A 23780-nucleotide genomic window follows, 5' to 3' on the forward strand; every position below is an offset into this window, starting at 1 on the left:
ACTTGTCACGTGACTCACCTTTCGGGGGAAAGTAAGATTTGCTCTCTGCCTTGTGAGGCCAGTCCACAAAGAGGTGTCCAAAGCGACGGAAACTTGCAGTTATTTCATCTAAAAGTGAAAAAGCAAACAAAAAAACATTAAACAATTGCACTGTGATAAGGTGTGTGTCATCAGATGACTGTTCTTAGTGGGCTCTACCAGAGGGAGTCCCTGGTAACATTAGTGGGCTCTACCAGAGGGAGCCCCTGGTAACATTAGTGGGCTCTACCAGAGGGAGTCCCTGGTAACATTAGTGGGCTCTACCAGAGGGAGTCCCTGGTAACATTAGTGGGCTCTACCAGAGGGAGTCCCTGGTAACATTAGTGGGCTCTACCAGAGGGAGTCCCTGGTAACATTAGTGGGCTCTACCAGAGGGAGCCCCTGGTAACATTAGTGGGCTCTACCAGAGGGAGCCCCTGGTAACATTAGTGGGCTCTACCAGAGGGAGCCCCTGGTAACATTAGTGGGCTCTACCAGAGGGAGCCCCTGGTAACATTAGTGGGCTCTACCAGAGGGAGCCCCTGGTAACATTAGTGGGCTCTACCAGAGGGAGCCCCTGGTAACATTAGTGGGCTCTACCAGAGGGAGCCCCTGGTAACATTAGTGGGCTCTACCAGAGGGAGCCCCTGGTAACATTAGTGGGCTCTACCAGAGGGAGCCCCTGGTAACATTAGTGGGCTCTACCAGAGGGAGCCCCTGGTAACATTAGTGGGCTCTACCAGAGGGAGCCCCTGGTAACATTAGTGGGCTCTACCAGAGGGAGCCCCTGGTAACATTAGTGGGCTCTACCAGAGGGAGCCCCTGGTAACATTAGTGGGCTCTACCAGAGGGAGCCCCTGGTAACATTAGTGGGCTCTACCAGAGGGAGCCCCTGGTAACATTAGTGGGCTCTACCAGAGGGAGTCCCTGGTAACATTAGTGGGCTCTACCAGAGGGAGCCCCTGGTAACATTAGTGGGCTCTACCAGAGGGAGTCCCTGGTAACATTACTGGGCTCTACCAGAGGGAGCCCCTGGTAACATTAGTGGGCTCTACCAGAGGGAGCCCCTGGTAACATTAGTGGGCTCTACCAGAGGGAGCCCCTGGTAACATTAGTGGGCTCTACCAGAGGGAGCCCCATGTAACATTAGTGGGCTCTACCAGAGGGAGCCCCTGGTAACATTAGTGGGCTCTACCAGAGGGAGCCCCTGGTAACATTAGTGGGCTCTACCAGAGGGAGCCCCTGGTAACATTAGTGGGCTCTACCAGAGGGAGCCCCTGGTAACATTAGTGGGCTCTACCAGAGGGAGTCCCTGGTAACATTAGTGGGCTCTACCAGAGGGAGTCCCTGGTAACATTAGTGGGCTCTACCAGAGGGAGCCCCTGGTAACATTAGTGGGCTCTACCAGAGGGAGCCCCTGGTAACATTAGTGGGCTCTACCAGAGGGAGCCCCTGGTAACATTAGTGGGCTCTACCAGAGGGAGCCCCTGGTAACATTAGTGGGCTCTACCAGAGGGAGCCCCTGGTAACATTAGTGGGCTCTACCAGAGGGAGCCCCTGGTAACATTAGTGGGCTCTACCAGAGGGAGTCCCTGGTAACATTAGTGGGCTCTACCAGAGGGAGCCCCTGGTAACATTAGTGGGCTCTACCAGAGGGAGCCCCTGGTAACATTAGTGGGCTCTACCAGAGGGAGCCCCTGGTAACATTAGTGGGCTCTACCAGAGGGAGCCCCTGGTAACATTAGTGGGCTCTACCAGAGGGAGCCCCTGGTAACATTAGTGGGATCTACCAGAGGGAGCCCCTGGTAACATTAGTGGGCTCTACCAGAGGGAGTCCCTGGTAACATTAGTGGGCTCTACCAGAGGGAGCCCCTGGTAACATTAGTGGGCTCTACCAGAGGGAGCCCCTGGTAACATTAGTGGGCTCTACCAGAGGGAGCCCCTGGTAACATTAGTGGGCTCTACCAGAGGGAGTCCCTGGTAACATTAGTGGGCTCTACCAGAGGGAGCCCCTGGTAACATTAGTGGGCTCTACCAGAGGGAGCCCCTGGTAACATTAGTGGGCTCTACCAGAGGGAGCCCCTGGTAACATTAGTGGGCTCTACCAGAGGGAGCCCCTGGTAACATTAGTGGGCTCTACCAGAGGGAGCCCCTGGTAACATTAGTGGGCTCTACCAGAGGGAGCCCCTGGTAACATTAGTGGGCTCTACCAGAGGGAGCCCCTGGTAACATTAGTGGGCTCTACCAGAGGGAGTAACATTAAACAGGGAGATTAAAGCAGAGCAGATGGTAGCCTCAGCTGTTCTCTAGTCTTCTGCCAGCAACACTGATCACACCTGAGAGATGTCCTACACTACTTATAACAGAGAATGTACTAGAACTATGCCTATTCGCGAGCCAAAGCCCTCAGGAAGCAACAGGAAGCGGGCAGAAACTAAATAACACAAGACTTGCTATGGTAGAGCAGTGCTGCTTGGTGAAAGTCTACAGCCGAAATTGGTCACAGAGGGACTGGTCTTCAACATCAGTCATGTAACCCTGTGACTACTGGCCATGAAGATATCCACATTGTATCCACCTCCACCCGATCAACCAGGTGTTCAGCCCAGTCAAAGCATCATCATAGCGTGGTCACAGCACCTCTGCCTATGTGAACGTGGTCTGCAGTGTTGTAAAGGTTACCTTCATCAATATCTGGCGGGAGGCCACCGACAAAGACCTTGCGGGAGTAACGCTCAACACGCTCCCCATTCTGGTGGGGGAAGCAGTGGGGCGAGCCAAGGCCAGGCAGGCTCTGCTCACCACGCTCATCGTCAGGGAAACCATCCTCCATGGGGAACAGGGAAGAGTGACCTGAGGAGAGAGAGGAGAGAAGAGGGAACGAGAAGAGAGAAGAGGAAGAGGGGACGAGAAGGGAGAGAGAGGAGGGAAGAAGAAGAGGGAACGAGGAGAGAGAGAGAGAGGGAAGAGGGGACGAGGAGAGAGAGGAGACAACACAGTCAGTCAATGACAGATTGCATAAAGATGTAACACAATGGATACTTTTTAATGTATTACTTAGGTTTATCAACATGAATGTTATTACATGGTTAGGTATCGTATTGTCAAGCAATACTAGCTATAACAATGTGTCTCCAGTAATTCACCTGATTCATTGAGTGCCAGTGCTACATTAAGGCCCTTTACAAGTAGCCCTGCTGTGGTGTTTGAGAGGGACTGAGCCAGGGATACCTCTCTCTCCCTCCTCCACACCAGCCATCCCCATATCAGCTCATTTGGCTACTCGCTCAGCTGGGTGTTCGCGCACACACACACCTGCAGCTAAGCCTATGGCAGCAGCATAGGCTAAATATTGTTCCCGCCCTATGTCCTGGAGGTTAATCCACCCCAGCCTTATTCCTAACCAAGCGACAGAAAACAGAGACGAGCAGCTTTATGACCAATTATGTAAGCGAGTTAGCCCTGAGTCTGTACACTGTGTGTGTGTGTGTCGTACTGTACAAAAAAATATGCAATGCTGACGACCACAACACCACAGACAAAAGCTCTTAGAGCTGAAAACAGCCAAACAACATGCCAGATCAAACACATAGACCAACAACAAACCACAACATCTACATGCAAACACATACTGTCCCCCTTCAGAAATACTGGACATGGACGCAAAAGACCGGGTCTTTCTATGCCAGTTTGAGGGGAAAAAATCTAATTAAATTTACCTCGTCTCCTCCCATAATTCCTTGCTGCATGTAAAATAACAAAATAACACCAACAGTGACCAGGAATGACAGATATTATCCATTCTTTCATTCACAACACATGCCCTCTCCTTCTCAGTCACATCCTCCATGTGATTGGTACTATGTTGCCTCCTCAGTGCTCCAGGTTACGTGGCAGACAGATGAGCTTGTATTGAACATTCACCCCTGATTTCTTAGTTTTATATTGTGGGTTTTTCTTCTACCTTGTTGTGCTACATTGTTATTAATTACTCCATTGGTGAGCTGTCAAGAAAAGGCATTTCACTGTACTTGCGCATGTGACATTAAAACTTGGTTTCCTGTGCAGTCACGTTTATACACGTCTCCGGGCATACGAGGATCTCAGACACACTCTCCTTTCCTAGGCCAGATACAGAGAAGGTCTTTAGGAAGTCAGTGGAGGGTGGTTAGACACACTCTCTGGTGTGTGTTCTACAGAGTAACTATCAGCTGGTGTGACTGCCTCTCTGAGACTGGTAGTACCCTCTGAACGGCATTCATGCAGAACCACCATCTGTCCTGTTGGACCAATATAACACTGAGGCTCAAGGAGAGAGTCCATGGTGGATCACTGAGCTTTCAGTTGCATTTCGGCTTATGTATATCAAACTGCAGTTGAGGAAGCTGTAGCTAAAGAGATTAGATTTAGTCTACCTTTGTAGCTACAACTAGCCTACGGTATTCGTGTCCGCATACAGGAAAGAAGTGAATCATGCACTGATTCAATATAACGAACTATAACAGGAAATGTCACATAATGTTGAAGGAAATACGCAACACAACGTACTGAGAAATGGTTAGACTAACATCTCTAGGCAATAGGTTTTATTCTAAAAAAAATTTAAGAACACAAATACTTGGAGCTTAGTTCCTTCATTGCACAGGCAAAAGAGATCTGACGACTGAATGCAAATGGGATAGATACACTGCCTTAGGAGAGGGATTACACGACATTAAAACGTGTTTAGCTATGCAATTTAAAATGAAATAATGAATCTATATTACTAAATCCTTACTTAATAAATCCACATCAACCATTAAAGAACTAATGGAATAAGAAGAGTGGAACACAGAGAAGGAAATCCACACTGGTGCCTCAAGAGCATGCAAAGTACAAACATGGTGCTGCTAATCTTGTTGACTATGTTACCAAATGGCTTGTTTCACCTTCCATCCATTAGCATGGGTTGGGCATAAAGAGCACTAATGTTAACAAACCCTTTTTTACGTACCATTTATGGGCAGAGGACTATCTCCCCCTGGATGGGTGAATCCTAGGCGACCTAGAGAGTGGAGTGTACATCGTTAAGAGATTGTCACAACCAAACACACAAAACGAGCTCTGGTTACATTAGCCCACATCATCTATCTCTCAGCCGCCTGCTCGCTGGCACATTCCCGGTTCCTCCCGACCTCCTGCCAAATGTACTTGAGAGTTGAACTGTGCCATGCTGGGGTGCCTTGGTGGAGGGGATGAGAGGAACACTAATAGTAAACCCATTGTGACTGTAGTGGACTAGTGTAGGGTTTCCCAGACCTTTCATCGGGCCCCCCTCAGACGTTTCACATTTTTATTTAAAAAATAAACTGGCACTCCCAATTCAATTAGTCAACTAATCATCAAGCCTTTGACTAATTGAATCAGGTGAACCAGTTCAGGGTTGAAACAAAAATGTGGAACATTTTGGGGGGACCCCCGAGGAGAGGGTTGGTAGTGTTCAGTGATTGGTGTGTTCCGTCACACAAATTCTCCAAGCCCCTCCCCCGCATCCACGTATTAAATCAGAGAGAATGAGAGAGAAAGCGAGCGGGCAGGGTGGTGGACCGGCTCAGTAGTCAGTGGTGACACAGAGACAACTTTTCAGGGAACAGAGTACTCTTTTCAGTCAACAGAGGACAATGCTGGAATCGATTCAAAGCCACTTCTACAGTCGATTTCCCCCTCCTTCCTTTTCATCTGTTCTGCAGAGCAGCGTGTTTCATGTTTGAGGGTCGGGTCATTCTTTTCAATTAGGGGTCGGGGTGCTGCTTGGTACCCTTGGAGCTCACCCCAGTAGGGACAGCACAAAGTGGGAGCAGTAAACCCTTCATCTGTGTGGATCTTTGTAGTGTAGAAACACGTTGCCCTGGAGACAGTGGCGAGATGGAATGATGCATCATAATGATGTTTTCCTCTGCATCTCTAACCCTCTGTAGCTGGCACGTAGCACTGGGAGCGTCAAGGCACTAAATCAGCTCAAACTAGATTGAGAACAACTCATCACTTCAGGCTCTTCGCCTCTCAGATGTTCGCCAAAGTTGTGTTTCACTGTGGTTTAACAGCTGAATAGAGAGGTGTAAAACAAATAAATGCATACACAAGCTATGAGGGCAGTTAACTTCTCTAGGGTAGGGGGCAACATTCGGAATTTTTGATGAAAAGCTTGCCCAAATTAAACTGCCTGCTTCTCGGGCGCAGAAGATATGATATGCATATAACTGGTAGATATGGATAGAAAACACTCTAAAGTTTCCAAAACTGTTAAAATAGTGTCTGTGAGTATCACAGAACTGATGTCAGGCAAAAACCTGAGAAAAATCTATTCGGGAAGTCGTTTTTTTTATTTTTTTTTATTTTTCTATTCAATGCCATTACAGTATCCATTGACTTAGGACTCAAATTGCAGTTCCTATGCCTTCCACTAGATGTCAACAGTCTTTAGAAATTGTTTCAGGCTTGTATTCTGAAAAATGAGTACTAAGAGCAGTCTGAATGAGTGGACCCTAAAGTGTCACAGAGCTTTTTCATGCGCACAACTGCCTTTCTTGTTTACCTTTTATATTGACAACGTTATTGTCCGGTTGAAATATTATCGATTATTTAGGCTAAAAACAACCTGAGGATTGAATATAAACATCGTTTGACATGTTTCTATGAACTATACGGATACAATTTGGATTTTTTGTCTGCCTGTTTTGACTGCGTTTGAGCCTGCGGATTACTGAAGAAACGCGAACAAAACGGAGGTTTTTGGATATAAAGAGACTTTATCGAACAAAAGGAACATTTATTGAGTAAATGAATGTCTGCTGAGTGCAACCATATGAAGATCATCAAAGGTAAGGGATTAATTTTATCTCTATTTCTGACTTGTGTAACTTCTACTTGGCTGGTTACTGTTTGTAATGATTTGTCTACTGGGCTATGTTCTCAAATAATTGTAAGGTATGCTTTCGCCATAAAGCATTTTTTTTTTTTTTTATCTGACACCGTGGTTGGATTCACAAGAAGTTAATCTTTAAACCTATGTAAAATATGTTTTGTTTTCTGAATTTTTATAATGAGTAATTCTGTATTTGAATTTGGCGCCCAGCAGTTTCACTGGCTGTTGAAGAGGTGGGACGCTAACGTGTCACGTACCCAAGAGAGGTTAAACAGAAACGCCACCCAGGCTACTCCCTCTAATTAATTCTTCCCCAGACAAACACCACTTGGAGTAGTAGTACAATAGGTCATCCTGACTGACAACAGGAACTTTCTGGTTTGGGACGTTTGCATCACAAACCAGATGGACAACAGATAGACTGCTGCGAGCCCTCGATTGGATAGTATTTTCCCCATAATACTATCCAATCAACAAACACTTCACAACTGCAGCTATGAAAACTCTAAAAAAGGGACAAGTAACACCTCCCACACCAGATTTAGCTCCATCTTTGACATTTTTGAAAACCTTTGAAATACTTCTTATGAACAATAAGTCCAAATAAAACCAGTATGCTAGGAGTCCAAATAAAACCAGTATGCTAGGAGTCCAAATAAAACCAGTATGCTAGGAGTCCAAATACAACCAGTATGCTAGGAGTCCAAATAAAACCAGTATGCTAGGAGTCCAAATAAAACCAGTATGCTAGGAGTCCAAATAAAACCAGTATGCTAGGAGTCCAAATAAAACCAATATGCTATAAGTCCAAATAAAACCAGTATGTAGACCCAGGGTACGTCTCCTAACTTAGTTTGAGTTATTGATAAATCAGAAATCAGATTTTCCGTGTCCATTTAAAACCTTTGCAAATCCACTAAACAATGGCCTACCAACTTGAAACTTTAAGGTCAAAGACATTACCATGACGAACCATGTTAAGTTTGGCATTGATATCGTAAAAAAATTAGGAAACGCTTAACAATTTACTTTTTTGACTGTGTACCGCTAATGCTTAAAATAATCATTATAAATCTTCATGGACTAAATGTAAGATTCACTGCAAATTTGGTCTTTGGACTAAGTAAATGCATATTAGCACATACACTAATAGGCTAAAATAGGCCAAAAATACTTCAGAAATCTTCTCATGAACCATAAATCAGATTATATCAAATCTGGAGTAATACTCAATGAATTAGCCTCTAATGAATTTGACAACGATTAGTCGCTGCATTCAAAGCGGCCACGCTACCAACCTACAGCACTATATTTTACATTTGTCATTTAGCAGACACTCTTCTCCAGAGTGACTTACAAGAGCAATTAGAGTTAAGCGCCTTGTTCAAGGGCACGTCAACAGATTATTCACCTAGTCGTCTCGGCGATTCAAACAAGCAACCTTTTGGTCACTGACACAACGCTCTTAACCGCTAGGCTAACGAAGACCCACTAGACCAAACGCCATCATCCTTGTGGTATTGAGAGATAAACATGGTAATGATTTCCCTGATACTTCCTACATGATATAATGCTTGCTTTGTTATCCAACTGAGCTCGTGTCCTTTCTGTCATCCTGTGAACCCTGTTCATTGCTGCTTGCACTCTCTGTAGAATAGCCTACATAAGCCTACACTCTTCACTTTCTAGTCCACTCTAGTGCCACTGAAAGGAAGGCTCAAATCAGCAGTCGTCGGACATGGCTGTGGGGCAGCAGACAGACGCCCGTCCTAGATGACCTTGCAGCAGATTTGAAGGACAAAAGGTTTTTAGATATGGCCGCTAGCATCAATATTGTGACCGGACATGCAATCCTGGTGGTTTTGTGATTGTTATCTTACCTTTCAGGGTATCTTGCTCGGCCCTCATGATGTCAATGAGAGAGTTCTCCAGGGAATGCATGTTGAAGCCATCAAAGGATCTGGTGCGCTCCTGTGTAAAAGAGAGGTGAGAGGGCTGCTTTGAAAGTATGGAGCTGCCACTGCTTAAATGTTACATTTATTTTTTTTTGGGGGGGGGGGGAAGAGAGGTCAGCTTTAATATTGCAGAGTGCCCCATGGTGGCGGTGGGGTTATGGTATGGGAAAGCATAAACTACGGGCAATGAACACAATTGCATTTTATCGATGGCAACTTGAATGCACAGAGATACCATGACGAGATCTTGAGGTCCATTTATTTGTTAAGGTATCTATGACTTCCAGATGCATGTCTGTATTCCCAGTCATGTGAAATCCATAGATTAGGGCCTAATGAGTTTATTTCAACTGAATCATATGAACTGTAACTCATACATTTTTATTATTTTTTTAATCTATGAAATTGTTGCATGTTGCATTTATATTTTTGTTCAGTATACTTTGTACTGTATTTATAGAGGATGTAGTTGCTTTTGTGGTTATGTAAACCACAAATAAAATGCAGCTAAATAATTGTAACTTTAATATTTAGGTAAGAAATCATAATTTAGAGTATATGTCAATCCTTTGGAGCGTAATTTGAGTGAAAAAAAGGCTGTTTTTCCATTCCACCTCTAAAAAAAAAAAACGGCAGATACAGTACAGTCGGAAAATATTCAGACCGCTTGACTTTTTCCACATTGTTACGTTACAGCCTTCTTCCAAAATGGATTTTAAAATATATATATATTCTCAATCAATCTACACACAACACCCCATAATGACAAGATTCTCTGGTCTGACTCCTTGGCCTGAATGCCAAGTGTCACCTCTGGAGGAAACCTTGCACCATCCCTAAGGTGAAGCATGGTGGTGGCAGCATCATGCTGTGGGGATGTTTTTCAGCGGCAGAGACTGGGAGACTAGTTAGGATCGCGGGAAAGATGAACGGAGCAAAGTACAGAGAGATCCTTGAGCGCTCTCGACCTCAGACTGGGGCGAAGGTTCACTTTCCAACAGGACAACGACCCTACGCACACAACCAAGACAGCGCAGGAGTGGCTTCGAGACAAGTCTCTGAATGTCCTTGAGTCGCCCAGCCAGAGCCCGAACGAACATCTCTGGATGGACCTGAAAATAGCTGTGCAGCAACGCTCCCCATCCAACCTGACAGAGCTTGAGGATCTGCAGAGAAGAATGGGAGAAACTCCCCAAATGGGGTACTGTGTATAAATTGATGAGATTAAAATAAAAATGTTTTATCCATTTTAGAATAAGGCTGTATTGTAACAAAATGTGGAAAAGGTCAAGGGGTCTGAATACTTTCCAAATGCACCGTATATCAGTAATTTGCCCCCATTAAAAAATAATAATAATAAACATACAAAAAAAAAAAAAAAAAATCGGTATCGGACCCAAAAATCCTGTATCTGTCAGGCTCTAACTTGTATCACAAACCATGTTTGAGAAAATCATGATGAAAGTGGCCATTTTAGACCTACACATGCCTCCTGTAAGACCTTATGATCTATGAACCGTACATGATACAGACATCATCTTGGTGTCATACTTCATATGTTACTATAAGGAGTATGTCTAGATTCTGAAATACTTATATAGTTTTAACAGAAAAAAGGCAGTATAAAATGTTAAGAAAATGTTTCCATGTCACATACCTAGTTGAAACCCTCCACAGAATGGCATACCAGAGGCCAGCCAACACACAATACAAGTCCTACTTGGTAATAATGAGAGGCTTGTTGCACAAGACCTGGAAATAATTCACCATTGACAGCATCTTTCAGCCCAGGCCAGACAAGACCTGGAAATAATTCACCATTGACAGCATCTTTCAGCCAAGGCCAGACAAGACCTGGAAATAATTCACCATTGACAGCATCTTTCAGCCAAGGCCAGACAAGACCGGGAAATAATTCACCATTGACAGCATCTTTCAGCCCAGGACAGACAAGACCGGGAAATAATTCCCCATTGACAGTATCTTTCAGCCCAGGACAGATCTGGCTGCCTGTCAAAGGACAAGAGAAGCACTTCAACTAGGCCAGAGTCCAAGTTTGACAAATCCAAAAACATATTAGTGTGAAGTCTCATGTGGTTGCATCATACATCCTATCAAATCAAAGTGTATTTGTCCTGTGTGCCGAATACAACAGAGTAGACCTTACAGTAAGATGCTTACTTACAAGCTCTAACCAATAGTGCGGGTGCAAATAGTCCGGGTAACCATTTGGTTACCTGTTCAGGAGTCTTATGGCTGGGGGTAAAAACTGTTGAGAAGCCTTTTTGTCCTAGACTTGGCACTCCGGTACCGCTTGTCATGCAGTAATAGAGAGAACAGTCTATGACTGGGGTAGCTGGTAGTCTTTGACAATTTTTAGGGCCTTCCTCTGACACCGCCTGGTGTAGAGGTCCTGGATGGCAGGCAGCTTAGCCCCAGTGATGTACTGGGCCGTACGCACTACCCTCTGTAGTGCTTGTGGTCGGAGGCCGAGCAATTGCCGTACTAGGCAGTGATGCAACCAGTCAGGATGCTCTCGATGTTGCAGCTGTAGAACCTTTTGAGGAGGTTCTAAATCTTTTTAGTTTCCTGAGTGGGAATAGGCTTCGTCGTGCCCTCTTCACGACTGTCTTGGTGTGTTTGGACCATTCTAGTTTGTTGGTGATGTGGACATCAAGGAACTTGAAGCTCTCAACCGGCTCCACTACAGCCCCATCGATGAGAATGGGGGCGTGCTCAGTCCTCCTTTTCCTGTAGTCCACAATCATCTCCTTAGTCTTGGTTACGTTGAGGGATAAGTTGTTATTCTGGCACCACCCGGCCAGGTCTCTGACCTCCTCCCTATAGGCTGTCTCGTCGTTGTCGGTGATCAGGCCTACCACTGTTGTGTTGTCTGCAAACTTAATGATGGTCGTGCCTGGCCATGCAGTCGTGGGTGAACAGGGAGTACAGGGGGGGACTGAGCACGCACCCCTGGGGAGCTCCAGTGCTGAGGATTTATTATTATTTTTATTTTACCTTTATTTAACTAGGCAAGTCAGTTAAGAACAAATTCATATTTTCAATGACGGCCTAGGAACAGTGGGTTAACTGCCTTGTTCAGGGGCAGAACGACAGATTTGTACCATGTCAGCTCGGGGATTCAAACTTGCAACCTTTCGGTTACTAGTCCAACGCTCTAACCACTAGGCTACCCTGCCGCCCCAGCGTGGCAGATGTTGCTACCTACCCTCACCACCTGGGGGCGGCCCGTCAGGAAGTCCAGGATCCAGTTGCAGAGGGAGGTGTTTAGTCCCAGGTTCCTTAGCTTAGTGATGAGCTTTGAGGGTACTATGGTGTTGAACGCTGAGCTGTAGTCAATGAATAGCATTCTCACATAGGTGTTCCTTTTGTCCAGGTGGGAAAGGGCAGTGTGGAGTGCAATAGAGATTGCATCATCTGTGGATCTGTTTGGGCGGTATGCAAATTGGAGTGGGTCTAGGGTTTCTGGGATAATGGTGTTGATGTGAGCCATTACCAGCCTTTCAAAGCACTTCATGGCTACGGACGTGAGTGCTACGGGTCTCTAGTCATTTAGGCAGGTTGCCTTTGTGTTCTTGGGCACAGGGACTATGGTGGTCTGCTTGAAACATGTTGGTATTACAGACTCGACCAGGGAGAAGTTGAAAATGTCAGTGAAGACACCTGCCAGTTGGTCAGCACATGCACACGTCCTGGTAATCCGTCTGGCCCCGCAGCCTTGTGTATGTTGACCTGTTTCACTTCTTATGGCTGGGGGCAGTATTGAGTAGCTTGGATGAATAAGGTGCCCAGAATAAACTGCCTGCTACTCATGCCCAGTTGCTAATATATGCATATTATTAGTAGATTTGGATAGAAAACACTCTGAAGTTTCTAAAACTGTTTGAATGATGTCTGTGAGTATAACAGAACTCATATGGGAGGCAAAAACCTGAGAAAAAATCCAACCAATCAGTTTCGTCTGAACTTTTGACTGGACCTGCCCGCGCGTCTTGAGTTTGGATAGTGTACTGAACGCGCAAACAAAAACGAGGTATTTGGACATAAATGGACTTTATGGAACAAATCAAACATTTATTGTGGAACTGGGATTCCTGGGAGTGCATTCTGATGAAGATCATCAAAGGTAAGTGAATATTTATAATGCTATTCTGACATCTGTTGACTCCACAACATGGCGGATATCTTTATGGTTGTTTTGGGCTCTGAGCGCTGTACTCAGATTATAGCATGGTGTGCTTTTTCCGTAAAGTTTTTTTTTAATCTGACACAGCGGTTGCATTAAGGAGAGGTTTATCTAAAGTTCCATGTGTAATACTTGTATCTTTTATCAATGTTTATTATGAGTATTTCTGTAAATTGATGTGGCTCTCTGCAAAATCACCGGATGTTTTGGAGACAAAACATTTCTGAACATAACGCGCCAATGTAAACTGAGATTTTTGGATATAAATATGAACTTTATCGAACAAAACATACATGTATTGTGTAACATGAAGTCCTATGAGTGTCATCTGATGAAAATCATCAAAGGTTAGTGATTCATTTTATCTCTATGCTTTTTGTGACTCCTCTCTTTGGCTGGAAGATAGCTGTGTTTTTCTGTGAACAGGTGCTGACCTAACATAATGATATGTTGTGCTTTCGTCGTAAAGCCTTTTTGAAATCGGACACTGTGGTGGGATTAACAACAAGTTTATCTTTAAAATGGTGTAAAATACTTGTATGTCTGAGGAATTTTAATTATGAGATTTCTGTTGTTTTGAATTTGGCGCCCTGCACTTTCACTGGCTGTTGTCATATCGATCCCGTTAACGGGATCCCAGCCATAAGAAGTTAAAGGTCTTACTCACGTCGGCTACGGAGAGCATGATCACACAGTCATCCGGAACAGCTGATGCTCTCATGCATGCCTCAGTGTTGCTTGCCTCGAAGTGAGCATAGAAGGGATTTAGCTTGTCTGGTAGGCTCGTGTCACTGGGCAGCTCGCGACTGTGCTTCCCTTTGTAGTCTGTAATAGTTTGCAAGCCCTGCCACATCCGACGAGCGTCGGAGCCGGTGTAGTAGGATTCAATCTTAGCCCTGTATTGACGCTTTTCCTGTTTGATGGTTCGTCGCAGGGCATAGCGGGATTCATTGTAAGCTTCGGGTTAGAGTCCCGCATCTTGAAAGCGGCAGCTCTACCCTTTAGCTCAGTGCGAATGTTGCCTGTAATCCATGGCTTCTGGTTGGGGTATGTACGTACAGTCACTGTGGGGACGACGTCCTTGATGCACTTATTGATAAAGCCAGTGACTGATGTGGTGTACTCCTCAATGTCATCGGAAGAATCCCGGAACATGTTCCAGTCTGTGATAGCAAAACAGTCCTGTAGTTTAGCATCTGCTTCATCTGACCACTTTTTTATAGACCGAGTCACTGGTGCTTCCTGCTTTAATTTTTGCTTGTAAGCAGGAATCAGGAGGATAGAGTTGTGGTCGGATTTACCAAATGGAGGGCGAGGGAGAGCTTTGTACGCGTCTCTGTGTGTGGAGTACAGGTGATCTAGAATTTTTTTCCCTCTGGTTGCACATTTAACATGTTGATGGTAGATTTGGTAGAAATTTGGTAGAACTGATTTAAGTTTCCCTGCATTAAAATCTCCGGCCACTAGGAGCGCCGCCTCTGGGTGAGCGGTTTCCTGTTTGCTTATTTCCTTATACAGCTGACTGAGTGCGGTCTTAGTGCCCATATCTGTTTGTGGTGGTAAATAAACAGCCACAAAAAGTATAGCTGAGAACTCTCTAGGCAAGTAGTGTGGCCTGCAATTTATCACAATATACTCTACTTCAGGCGAGCAAAATCTAGAGACTTCCTTAGATTTCATTCACCAGCTGTTGGTTACAAATATGCACAGACCGCCCCCCCTCGTCTTACCGGAGTGTGCCGTTCTATCCTGCCGGTGCAGCGTGTATCCCGCTAGCTGAATATTCATGTCGTCATTCAGCCACGATTCCGTGAAACATAGGATATTACAGTTTTTGATGTTCCGTTGGTAGGATATTCGTGATCGTACCTCGTCTAGTTTATTGTCCAATGATTGCACGTTGGCGAGTAATATTGACGGTAACGGCAGCTTTCCTACACGCCTTCTTCTGCGGGTCCGGACGAGGCATCCGGCTCTTCGTCCTCTACGTCGCTTCCTTTTGCGAATAATTGGGATGTCTGCCCTGTGGGGTGTTTGGAGAATATCTTGTGAGTCCTGCTTGTTGTTGAAAATACTTAGTCTAATCCGAGGTGAGTGATCGCTGTCCTGATATCCAGAAGCTCTTTTCTGCCGTAGGATACGGTTGCAGAAACATTATGTACAAAATAATTTACAAATATCGCAGGAAAAAAACACATAATAGCACAATTGGTTAGGAGACCGTAAAACGGCAGCCATCTCCTCTGGCGCCATTAGCAATCTACCTCCAGGAAATGAAGAAAAACTGCTCCAGGTCAAATAAACTATCCTGCTAAGTAGGGCTGGGCGATATCATATCATGGTATTTTTCAAATTCCTGATGGTACGGCGGTATTTGACGGCATTTTATGTTTTTGATTAATTAAAGTTCTAAATTTGCTTTATGAGTAGTGAGTGATCCTAGGATGGCAACACGTATATTATAAATTATTTCAATGGCTCTTTCTCCATTCTGAATTGTTTTATACTGTTCAATTCAACTTCAACCTAAAATAATTTCCTGCACCCATTTGAGATCATTTCCACACTGCAACGACATGGGCAAAAATACTAGGCCTTATTTTTAACCAAATGCTGCAATTGAGATTTAGATCAAAACACTTGGGTGAACTTTTGGAATCATGGAAATAGAATGTTTATTATAATTATATAGTTAGAATATAAATAATAGTGGGCACATTGAATACAGTGTTTGACAATGACAACGAATGAAAATGCCATGGACGAGTTATTGTGACAGGATAAGAACCAAAGTGATGTTCAGTGTTTCCTAGGGGACCCTATAATCTTTGGCTACATTAAATCTTTACTCATATAGCCAACATATTCATGCTTTGCCTATTCCTCTTTGATTTAGAAGATACCGTTGCACAAACATGCTGATTTAAGCCTCCACAGTACTGGTATCAGGCTGTATTAGCTAGCTACGTTTGCTCTGACTCAGTACTTTTAGCTAGCCAGCTAACTAGCGATTAGCATTAGTGGCTAACATGATTTAGCTTATCTTGCTAAGAAAATACCAACTAGCTGTTTGCAACCCAATGGCGGTATACCGTATTTTACGATATACCAGTATTGATGCACAGACCGGTTTGGGGTTTTACTATACCTTATATAACGATATTTGAATGTTTGTTTTGTTAAATGTGATAAGCTGTGCGTAACGTCCATTTTTATAGTTTACTCTGCTAGCCCCGGCCCCTGTTTACTCACAGAGCGTATGTTGTTGATGCTCGAGCACAAGACACTTGCGTTCAGTCTGCATGGTCAATGCAGCACATACAACAACATTGATTTTTTATTTATTTTATTTTACCGTTATTTTACCAGGTAAGTTGACTGAGAACACGTTCTCATTTGCAGCAACGACCTGGGGAATAGTTACAGGGGAGAGGAGGGGGATGAATGAGCCAATTGTAAATGACTATCATGCTGTTTTAACTTTGCTTCTTAATATAATCCACAAGTGTTCTATAACTACACTATTAGCTTGTGTTTCTTACATTTGCAAACATGTAATTTGTATTTTCTTAGCAAGTTGTGGCTAAGTCATGTTAGCCAATAATGCTAATTGCTAGTTAGCTGGCTACCTAGCTAGCTCATAAACGTACCGAGTCATAGAAAACGCAGCTAACTACACAGCCTGATACCAGTGATGGTATAGGCCTAAGAGGAATAGGCAAAGCATATGTTAGCTACATATTTAATGTAGCCAAAGATTATAAGGTCCCCTAGGAAACACTCACCAACACTTTGGTTCCTACCCTGCCGCAATAACTTCTCCCTGGCATGTTCATTCGTTGTCATATCAAAACAAAGTACCCACTATTATCATCTAACTATAGAATCAGAATAAATCTCAAGTCAAATCGCAATTGCAACATTTGGTTAAAAATAAGGCCTTGATTTTTTTGCCCATATCGTGCAGCTCTACGTGGCAGTGAGGAAATGATCACAAATGAGATTGATGAAAATGCAGACAATTATTTTGGGTTGAAGGTTAATTAACCAGTATAAAACAATCAGAATGGAGAGAGACCCATTGAAATCACTTAGAATATATGTAGGGTCACGCACTACTCATAAAGCATTTAACTTGTACTATTCAAAAACATAAAACAGTCAAAAATGTGAAAAATACTGTGATACGATATTGTGGCCATGTCAACCAGCCCTAATGCTAAGCAATGGGAATGGAAACAAGCGTTAAAATGGTGGCCATGGAGCAGTAAACTAACGAAATTAACAACCATGACCTTAGGAGTGACAACCACACAAATCACCAGCAGGCTGGGGCTGCAGTAACCTAGAATGTATTTTCTACAATCCACTGAGAGATGAACTACTTGAAGTCAAATAGGAGATTAACACAAAAACACTCTTAATTCATTACAAAATAAATACTCAACAAAAAAAAGAACCCTATCCCTATCCTAAGATGCGAAACAGGAAGGGTCCTAGTGAGGTACTAGGTAATGAGATGCCATTTGGCATCATGACGACGCACAAGTATGGCTGCTGTTGCAGTAGTTATTCATCTGAAAGGATTGGCAACCGTAGTGATTAAAGGGATACTGCGAGATTATGACAATTGTGCTGTTGTTCTACTTAGCCAGAGTCAGATTCTAGCGTATGCTACTGTACCTGTAGACTTCCAGTCATTGCGCTAACGCTAGTTAGCATTGGCTCACGGAACTACCTCTAACTTCCTTCAAACTGCACGTAGAGACATAAAAATGGTATCCATGAGTAAATTTGACTCTGGGTAAGTAGAACAGCACAATTGCCATAATCTCGCAATATCCCTTTAATCGCTGCGGTTGCCAATCCATTCAGATGCATAGCAACAGCAGCCATACTTGTGCGTCGTCATGGTGGCAGATGGGTTCTACAGGACTAGGCTACGTACGTAGGCACACAGACACATAGCCCTTAAGAGCAAGGCAATAGCCAGTTGAGCCTGCCTGTCCCTCAGTTCAACTCTTTCCTTCTCACAGCCTCACATGAGAAGTTTGGTTCACCTCCAAAGTACACACACATAGGTGGGCGGGTCAAATAAGACTTTTCCTTACCAAGCTCAACAATAATCTTTAAAGGAACAATTTTTTAAATTCAAGCTTAGGCTAAATAATAGGCGAGTGGCACATAGGAATGTAATGAAATAATTCCCTGATAAAGAGACAAAAGAATAGCGAGAAACAGTCGGAAAGACCAAACCGGAGTATTTTGTATTTCAACTCGCTCCAGGCAGAGAGCCTGTGTTTGGGAGTATAGCTAGAAGCTAAGGCCAAAGTATCCAACGTGAAGAACACAGCTAAAACAGGCCTTGATGAAACGTTTCTGCCACAACATTAATCTACAATATCACGGCTAAAATAATGGAAAGGGAAGGGGGGAGGAAGCTTGGGAAGGGGGCCCAGCTTGATTTTTGTGTTGCTGGTCATGGCATTACAAAGCCTTCCACATTAAAACACCCACAAGCCCATGAAGCCAGTCCCAGAGCATGGTTAGTGAGGGAGGGGTAGCAGGGGGGTGCAGACTGGTTCCCCAGGGGAGCCAGATCTACTTTGGTGATAAAGTAATTAAAAACAGCAACAGATCCTAATCAGAGACTGGGAGTTAAAATGCCTGTGACACTTCTGACACGTTTCTCCCCCCCCCCCCATCTCCCGCTCGTTAAAACACACAGTACGCGTCCTGTTTCATAACTCCCTTCAAGGATAGAAGGTTAGAGAACATAAGAACACGGTCGTGCACTTGTCACTGATGGTCAATTCTTTCATTATTCAAGGGGCATTTACCGCCATCAGGATCGTGACTAATTGGCTAATGCCCTCTAAATTTTAATAGCTGGGAAAGTGTGCTGGCTGTAAATGGGGGGCTAAATGAGAATAAATGAATGAGGCTTGTTACTATAACCATAGAACAAAAGACTACATCTGACAGGGCTCTACAGTGCGACCATTTTACTTGCATATGCACCCAAATCTTTTGCTGTGCAACCCAGAATTTATATTTAAGAGCACCAGTGCGTCTAGAAAATTGAAGGATTCTAGCTTTAATATCTCAAATATTTTTCATTGTGCTCCTTCTTTCTGTGTGCCTCAATCTCTCAACTTAGGAGCACATGTGCTCCTTGTAAAAAAGGTCAGCGTAGAGCCCTGTCTGATGTAGTCTTTTGTTCTATGGTTATAGTAACAAGCCTCATTCATTCACTAACCTCAGCACATTAGTCTGTCAAACAGTCAGTCTACACATCCCAAAACATCTTCCCATTAGTACACCGTCAACTGATACACACAGTGATGTGAACATGAGACCTTTGGGGTCGAAATGTTCTGTTTTGATAAGACATCCTGCCGTATCATGAACTAACAGACGTCATAGGATACTTTCATGGTTTTAAAGGGATACTTTCATGGTTTTAAAGGGATACTCCGGGATTTTGGCAATAATGCCCTTTATCTACTTCCCCAGAGTCAGATGAACTAGTGGATACCATTTTTGACTCTGCGTCCACTATGAAGGAAGTTAGATGTAGTTTCGCAAGCAAAAAGCATGCTAGCAGATACCCATAGACTTCAGTCATTGTGCTTATGCTAGTTAGCATTGGCTCGCAAAACTACCTCCAACTTCCTCCATACTGGACACAGAGATAAGTGGTTTCCACTAGTTCATCAGACTCTTGAGAAATAGATAAAGGGCCTTATTACCAAAATCCCAAAGCATTCTTAAAATGAAAAATGGCACCGGAGCAGAAGGCAGACGTTTTACATGCCCCAAACCGCACCATCGAGAGCATCCTGACTGGTTGTATCACTGCCTGGTATGGCAACTGCTTGGCCTCCGACCGCAAGGCACTGCAGAGGGTAGAACGAATGGCCCAGTACATCACTGGGGCCAAGCTTCCTGCCATCCAGGACCACTATACCAGGCAGTGTCAGAGGAAGGCCCTAAAAATTGTCAAAGACTGCAACCACCCTAGTCATAGACTGTTCTCTCTGCTACCACACGGCAAGCGGTACCGGAGCGCCAAGTCTAGGTCCAAGAGGCTTCTAAACAGCTTCTACCCCCAAGCCATAAGACTCCTGAACACCTAATCAAATGGCTACCCAGACTATTTCCACTGCTGCCGCCCCCCCTCCCTCCCTCTTTTACACCGCTGCTACTCTGTTGTTATCATCTATGCAGTCACTTTAATAACTCTACCTACATGTACATATTACCTCAACTAGCCAGTGCCCCCGCACATTGACTCTGTACCGGTGCCCCCTGTATATAGTCTCGCTATTGTTATTTCACTGCTGTTCTTTAATTACTTGTTACTTTTATATCTTATCCATATATATTTTTTAACTGCATTGTTGGTTAGCGGCTCGTAAGTAAGCATTTCACTGTAAGGTTGTTGTATTCGGCGCATGTGACTAATACATTTTGATTTGATTATAGAAAACAATCTCACAAGCACAAGCCCACTTGCTAGTGAGTAGCCAGCTAATCTTTATAATTCAAGTTCAGCCAACTTGGACCTATTTCCTAGCTAACAAGGTAGAAGCATTGTTATGAACACACCCTTCTGTCCATACGTTTGAACAGCATGCTAGCCTGTCCACTTTGTTCAGTTGAAATCGAGTGGCCTACCTTATTTCTCCGAATGAGAACGAGTTCGCAATTCCTTATTTAGAGTGTGTTCGTAAATTCAAGTCCCAGAGTGCGCTCTGGGCGTTTGCCAATTCAGAGCGTTGTCAGATTGTCCATTCGTAAATTCAGAGCACTTCGCTCTCGGAGCGTTCTGAGCGCACACTGGACGCTGTGACCTGGGAGTAGGGTTGATCCGAGCGTTCTGACCTCACAACGGCAGTCCCAAGCTAATTGGCTAAGGTTTGCTAGCTTTCTAGCTACTTCGACACAAATTAGAACATTTCCCTCTGACCATTTTACTTGCCCTAGCAGAGGTGGTTAGGCTGTTTTCATGTTATCCAGAGCGTTGGTGACTAACTGGGCTGCTGGCAACAATTTAAATTTTGCCGACGCTTACCAACACCAGCCATATACAACAGGTGTTGAGCGTTTGTAAATTCATCAGTTATTCTGCACTCTAGCACACAAATGAGAGTCCTCTGAAATTGGAGTAGATGGCCAGAGTGAATTTACGAACGCACCCATCTTTGATGCTAATTGCACATTTCTAAAACACAGACTAGACAGCTAGTATAACAGTTTTTGGCTAAAATGCTGCTAGTGAAAAACTGAGAATTTATTTTCCAGAATCAATTTTAATTGATACTCCCCATTTTAGTAGTGCCTGCTCTGTGTGAAATTTGAGGAGTTGATACATAAAAAGGTTTTCATTAGAAAGGTTAACTACTCCTCTATTACAGTAAAATAATGTCTCAATGTCTGTGTGTCCATATGACTGATTCTGTTGGAACAAACCTCAAATACAAATAGTGAATTGAAACCGTTTCGGTAATACTGTGCTAAAACATACATTTGAATTAATTTGATATATCACCCAGCCCTAATGAACAACTGTGATTTGAAGCAGTTATAAATGCAAGCAAACATATGTCCTTCGTCTAAAAAAGGTTAACCAGAAAAATCACAGCCGTAAGCTACCTCTAACAATTTCCCACATACATTAGATTGCTAAATGTGGCCCTTTGGGTGCCTGCCCAACCCCAGATCCACAGGCATGTTACCGAGCAGTAGGCCCTGTCCCTCCCAGTCACGGAAGTCTGTAGAGCAGCTTACACAGAGCTAAGAGGATGCCCGGGGTTTAGAAAGTGAAAGACCGGCCCTGCCTCAGTGCAGAGAGCTTGGCCTAAGAACACAGCTCTAATACCGTACCCAAAGGCAGTAAGCCTATAGTCGGGACCAGGGGCCTGGCCATGTTTTATATTATGATAACATCCCTCTCTGGGAGGCATAGTCACTAATCCCTGAGAGATGACACTGGACCTACTGTAGGAAACATATGACTGTTTGCCAACGGCACCTGCAACCAGTGACAAAAGCTGCTCTAATACAGAAACAAACAGAGAGGAGACCTAGCCTGAAAAACAAACAGCCTCCTTGTTCATTTGGGGCAGCAGGTAGCCTAGTGGTTAGAGCGTAGGGGAGGTAGGTAGCCTAGTGGTTAGAGCGTAGGGGTGGCAGGTAGCCTAGTGGTTAGATCGTAGGGGTGGCAGGTAGCCTAGTGGTTAGATCGTAGGGGTGGCAGGTAGCCTAGTGGTTAGATCGTAGGGGTGGCAGGTAGCCTAGTGGTTAGATCGTAGGGGTGGCAGGTAGCCTAGTGGTTAGATCGTAGGGGTGGCAGGTAGCCTAGTGGTTAGATCGTAGGGGTGGCAGGTAGCCTAGTGGTTAGATCGTAGGGGTGGCAGGTAGCCTAGTGGTTAGAGCGTAGGGGTGGCAGGTAGCCTAGTGGTTAGAGCGTAGGGGTGGCAGGTAGCCTAGTGGTTAGAGCGTAGGGGTGGCAGGTAGCCTAGTGGTTAGAGCGTTGGGGTGGCAGGTAGCCTAGTGGTTAGAGCGTTGGGCCAATAACCGAAAGGTTGCTGGATCGAATCCCCGAGCTGACATGGTAAAAATCTGTCGTTTTGCCCCTGAACAAGGCAGTTAACCCCGGTAGGCCATCATTGTAAATAAGAATTTGTTCTTAACCAAACTTGCCTAGTTAAAAAAAAAGGCTAAATATTTTTTTTTTTTTTTAGGTCTCCCAGTCCTGCTCTGTGATCAGCAGCAGCACAGCCCAAGGCCATCACAGGATGAACATCACAGGATGAACATCACATCTAAATAAAGGGTCTTTCTTTATGACCCGAGAAAATCTGTCTTCTTTTTGCCTGTTTGTTATCTCCGTTTTGTTTTTCCCATTTATTCATTTATTTATTTATCGCTCTGAAAAAAACAAAAAAAACAACATTGGATGTTATAAGTCCACAAAATGCTTAAACCGCATCAGACCACTTGAAGTCTGGGAAAAATAGAAGAAATTAAGATTTTTGGGGTGTAGTTACCCTTTAATGCCGTTGTTTGGTTAGCCAAGTTTCTGTTGCGCTCATGTAATTGCAGAGTTCGCAAAACAAATGCCCACTGGATTGATGCAAACAATCATGATATTATGTCTGGTATGCCTAAAAAAAACTTTGTAGTTAGCATTTAATTGAGAACCTTTTTGGGAAACGTTATCATTAGCATCATCGCTAATGGCCACACAAAGTGTAGATATCCCGCGCGCGCACACACACACACACACACACACAGAGAAGAACATTCCTGTTTAGTTTCAGAAAGTTGCAGGAAAATAAGAATCGCTGATGCATTTTGTTCAAGTCTTATGATTAACTTGGGCAAATTAATGAATTTTCTAATAAATTCAATACATTTTGTGGATTTCCTACTAAGTTCAATACATTTCTGAATATTGTTGAATTCCATTTTAATGCCTGGATTCCAAAATTCCGTCCGTGTTCTACGCAACACTTTTGTTTTTAGCGCCATTGTCTCATAAACCGTTTTTTGTTCTCCCAAGTGGGAGCAGCATCTCCCTTCTCCTTTTCTCCCTGAGACACAGGTTAATCATCAACATCTCACCTGTGTCGGCTTGCATGGAGCGAGTGCTCTAGTCCCCCCCATCAGACAGCCTCTACTTTCCCAC

The 23780-nt window shown here is 44.1% G+C and overlaps 1 protein-coding gene across 3 annotated transcripts in view; it reads right to left on the bottom strand.

Annotated features, from left to right (window-relative positions):
* LOC139537801 (cytoplasmic polyadenylation element-binding protein 4-like) overlaps positions 1 to 23780 on the bottom strand; it is a 34571-nt gene that overhangs the window by 2880 nt on the left and 7911 nt on the right. The window contains exons 3-7 of one of the 3 annotated variants that reach the window (XM_071339595.1): positions 8803 to 8893; positions 5012 to 5062; positions 3738 to 3761; positions 2701 to 2871; positions 19 to 108 (exon numbers count right to left, since the gene is read on the bottom strand). In XM_071339595.1, the coding sequence (XP_071195696.1) occupies positions 19 to 108; positions 2701 to 2871; positions 3738 to 3761; positions 5012 to 5062; positions 8803 to 8893 (427 nt within the window). The remainder of the gene's footprint in view (positions 1 to 18; positions 109 to 2700; positions 2872 to 3737; positions 3762 to 5011; positions 5063 to 8802; positions 8894 to 23780) is intronic. The other 2 variants (XM_071339596.1, XM_071339597.1) reach the window with 2 other exon arrangements.

The sequence above is a fragment of the Salvelinus alpinus genome, chromosome 13 (assembly GCF_045679555.1).
Source record: "Salvelinus alpinus chromosome 13, SLU_Salpinus.1, whole genome shotgun sequence".
NCBI lineage: Eukaryota > Metazoa > Chordata > Actinopteri > Salmoniformes > Salmonidae > Salvelinus > Salvelinus alpinus.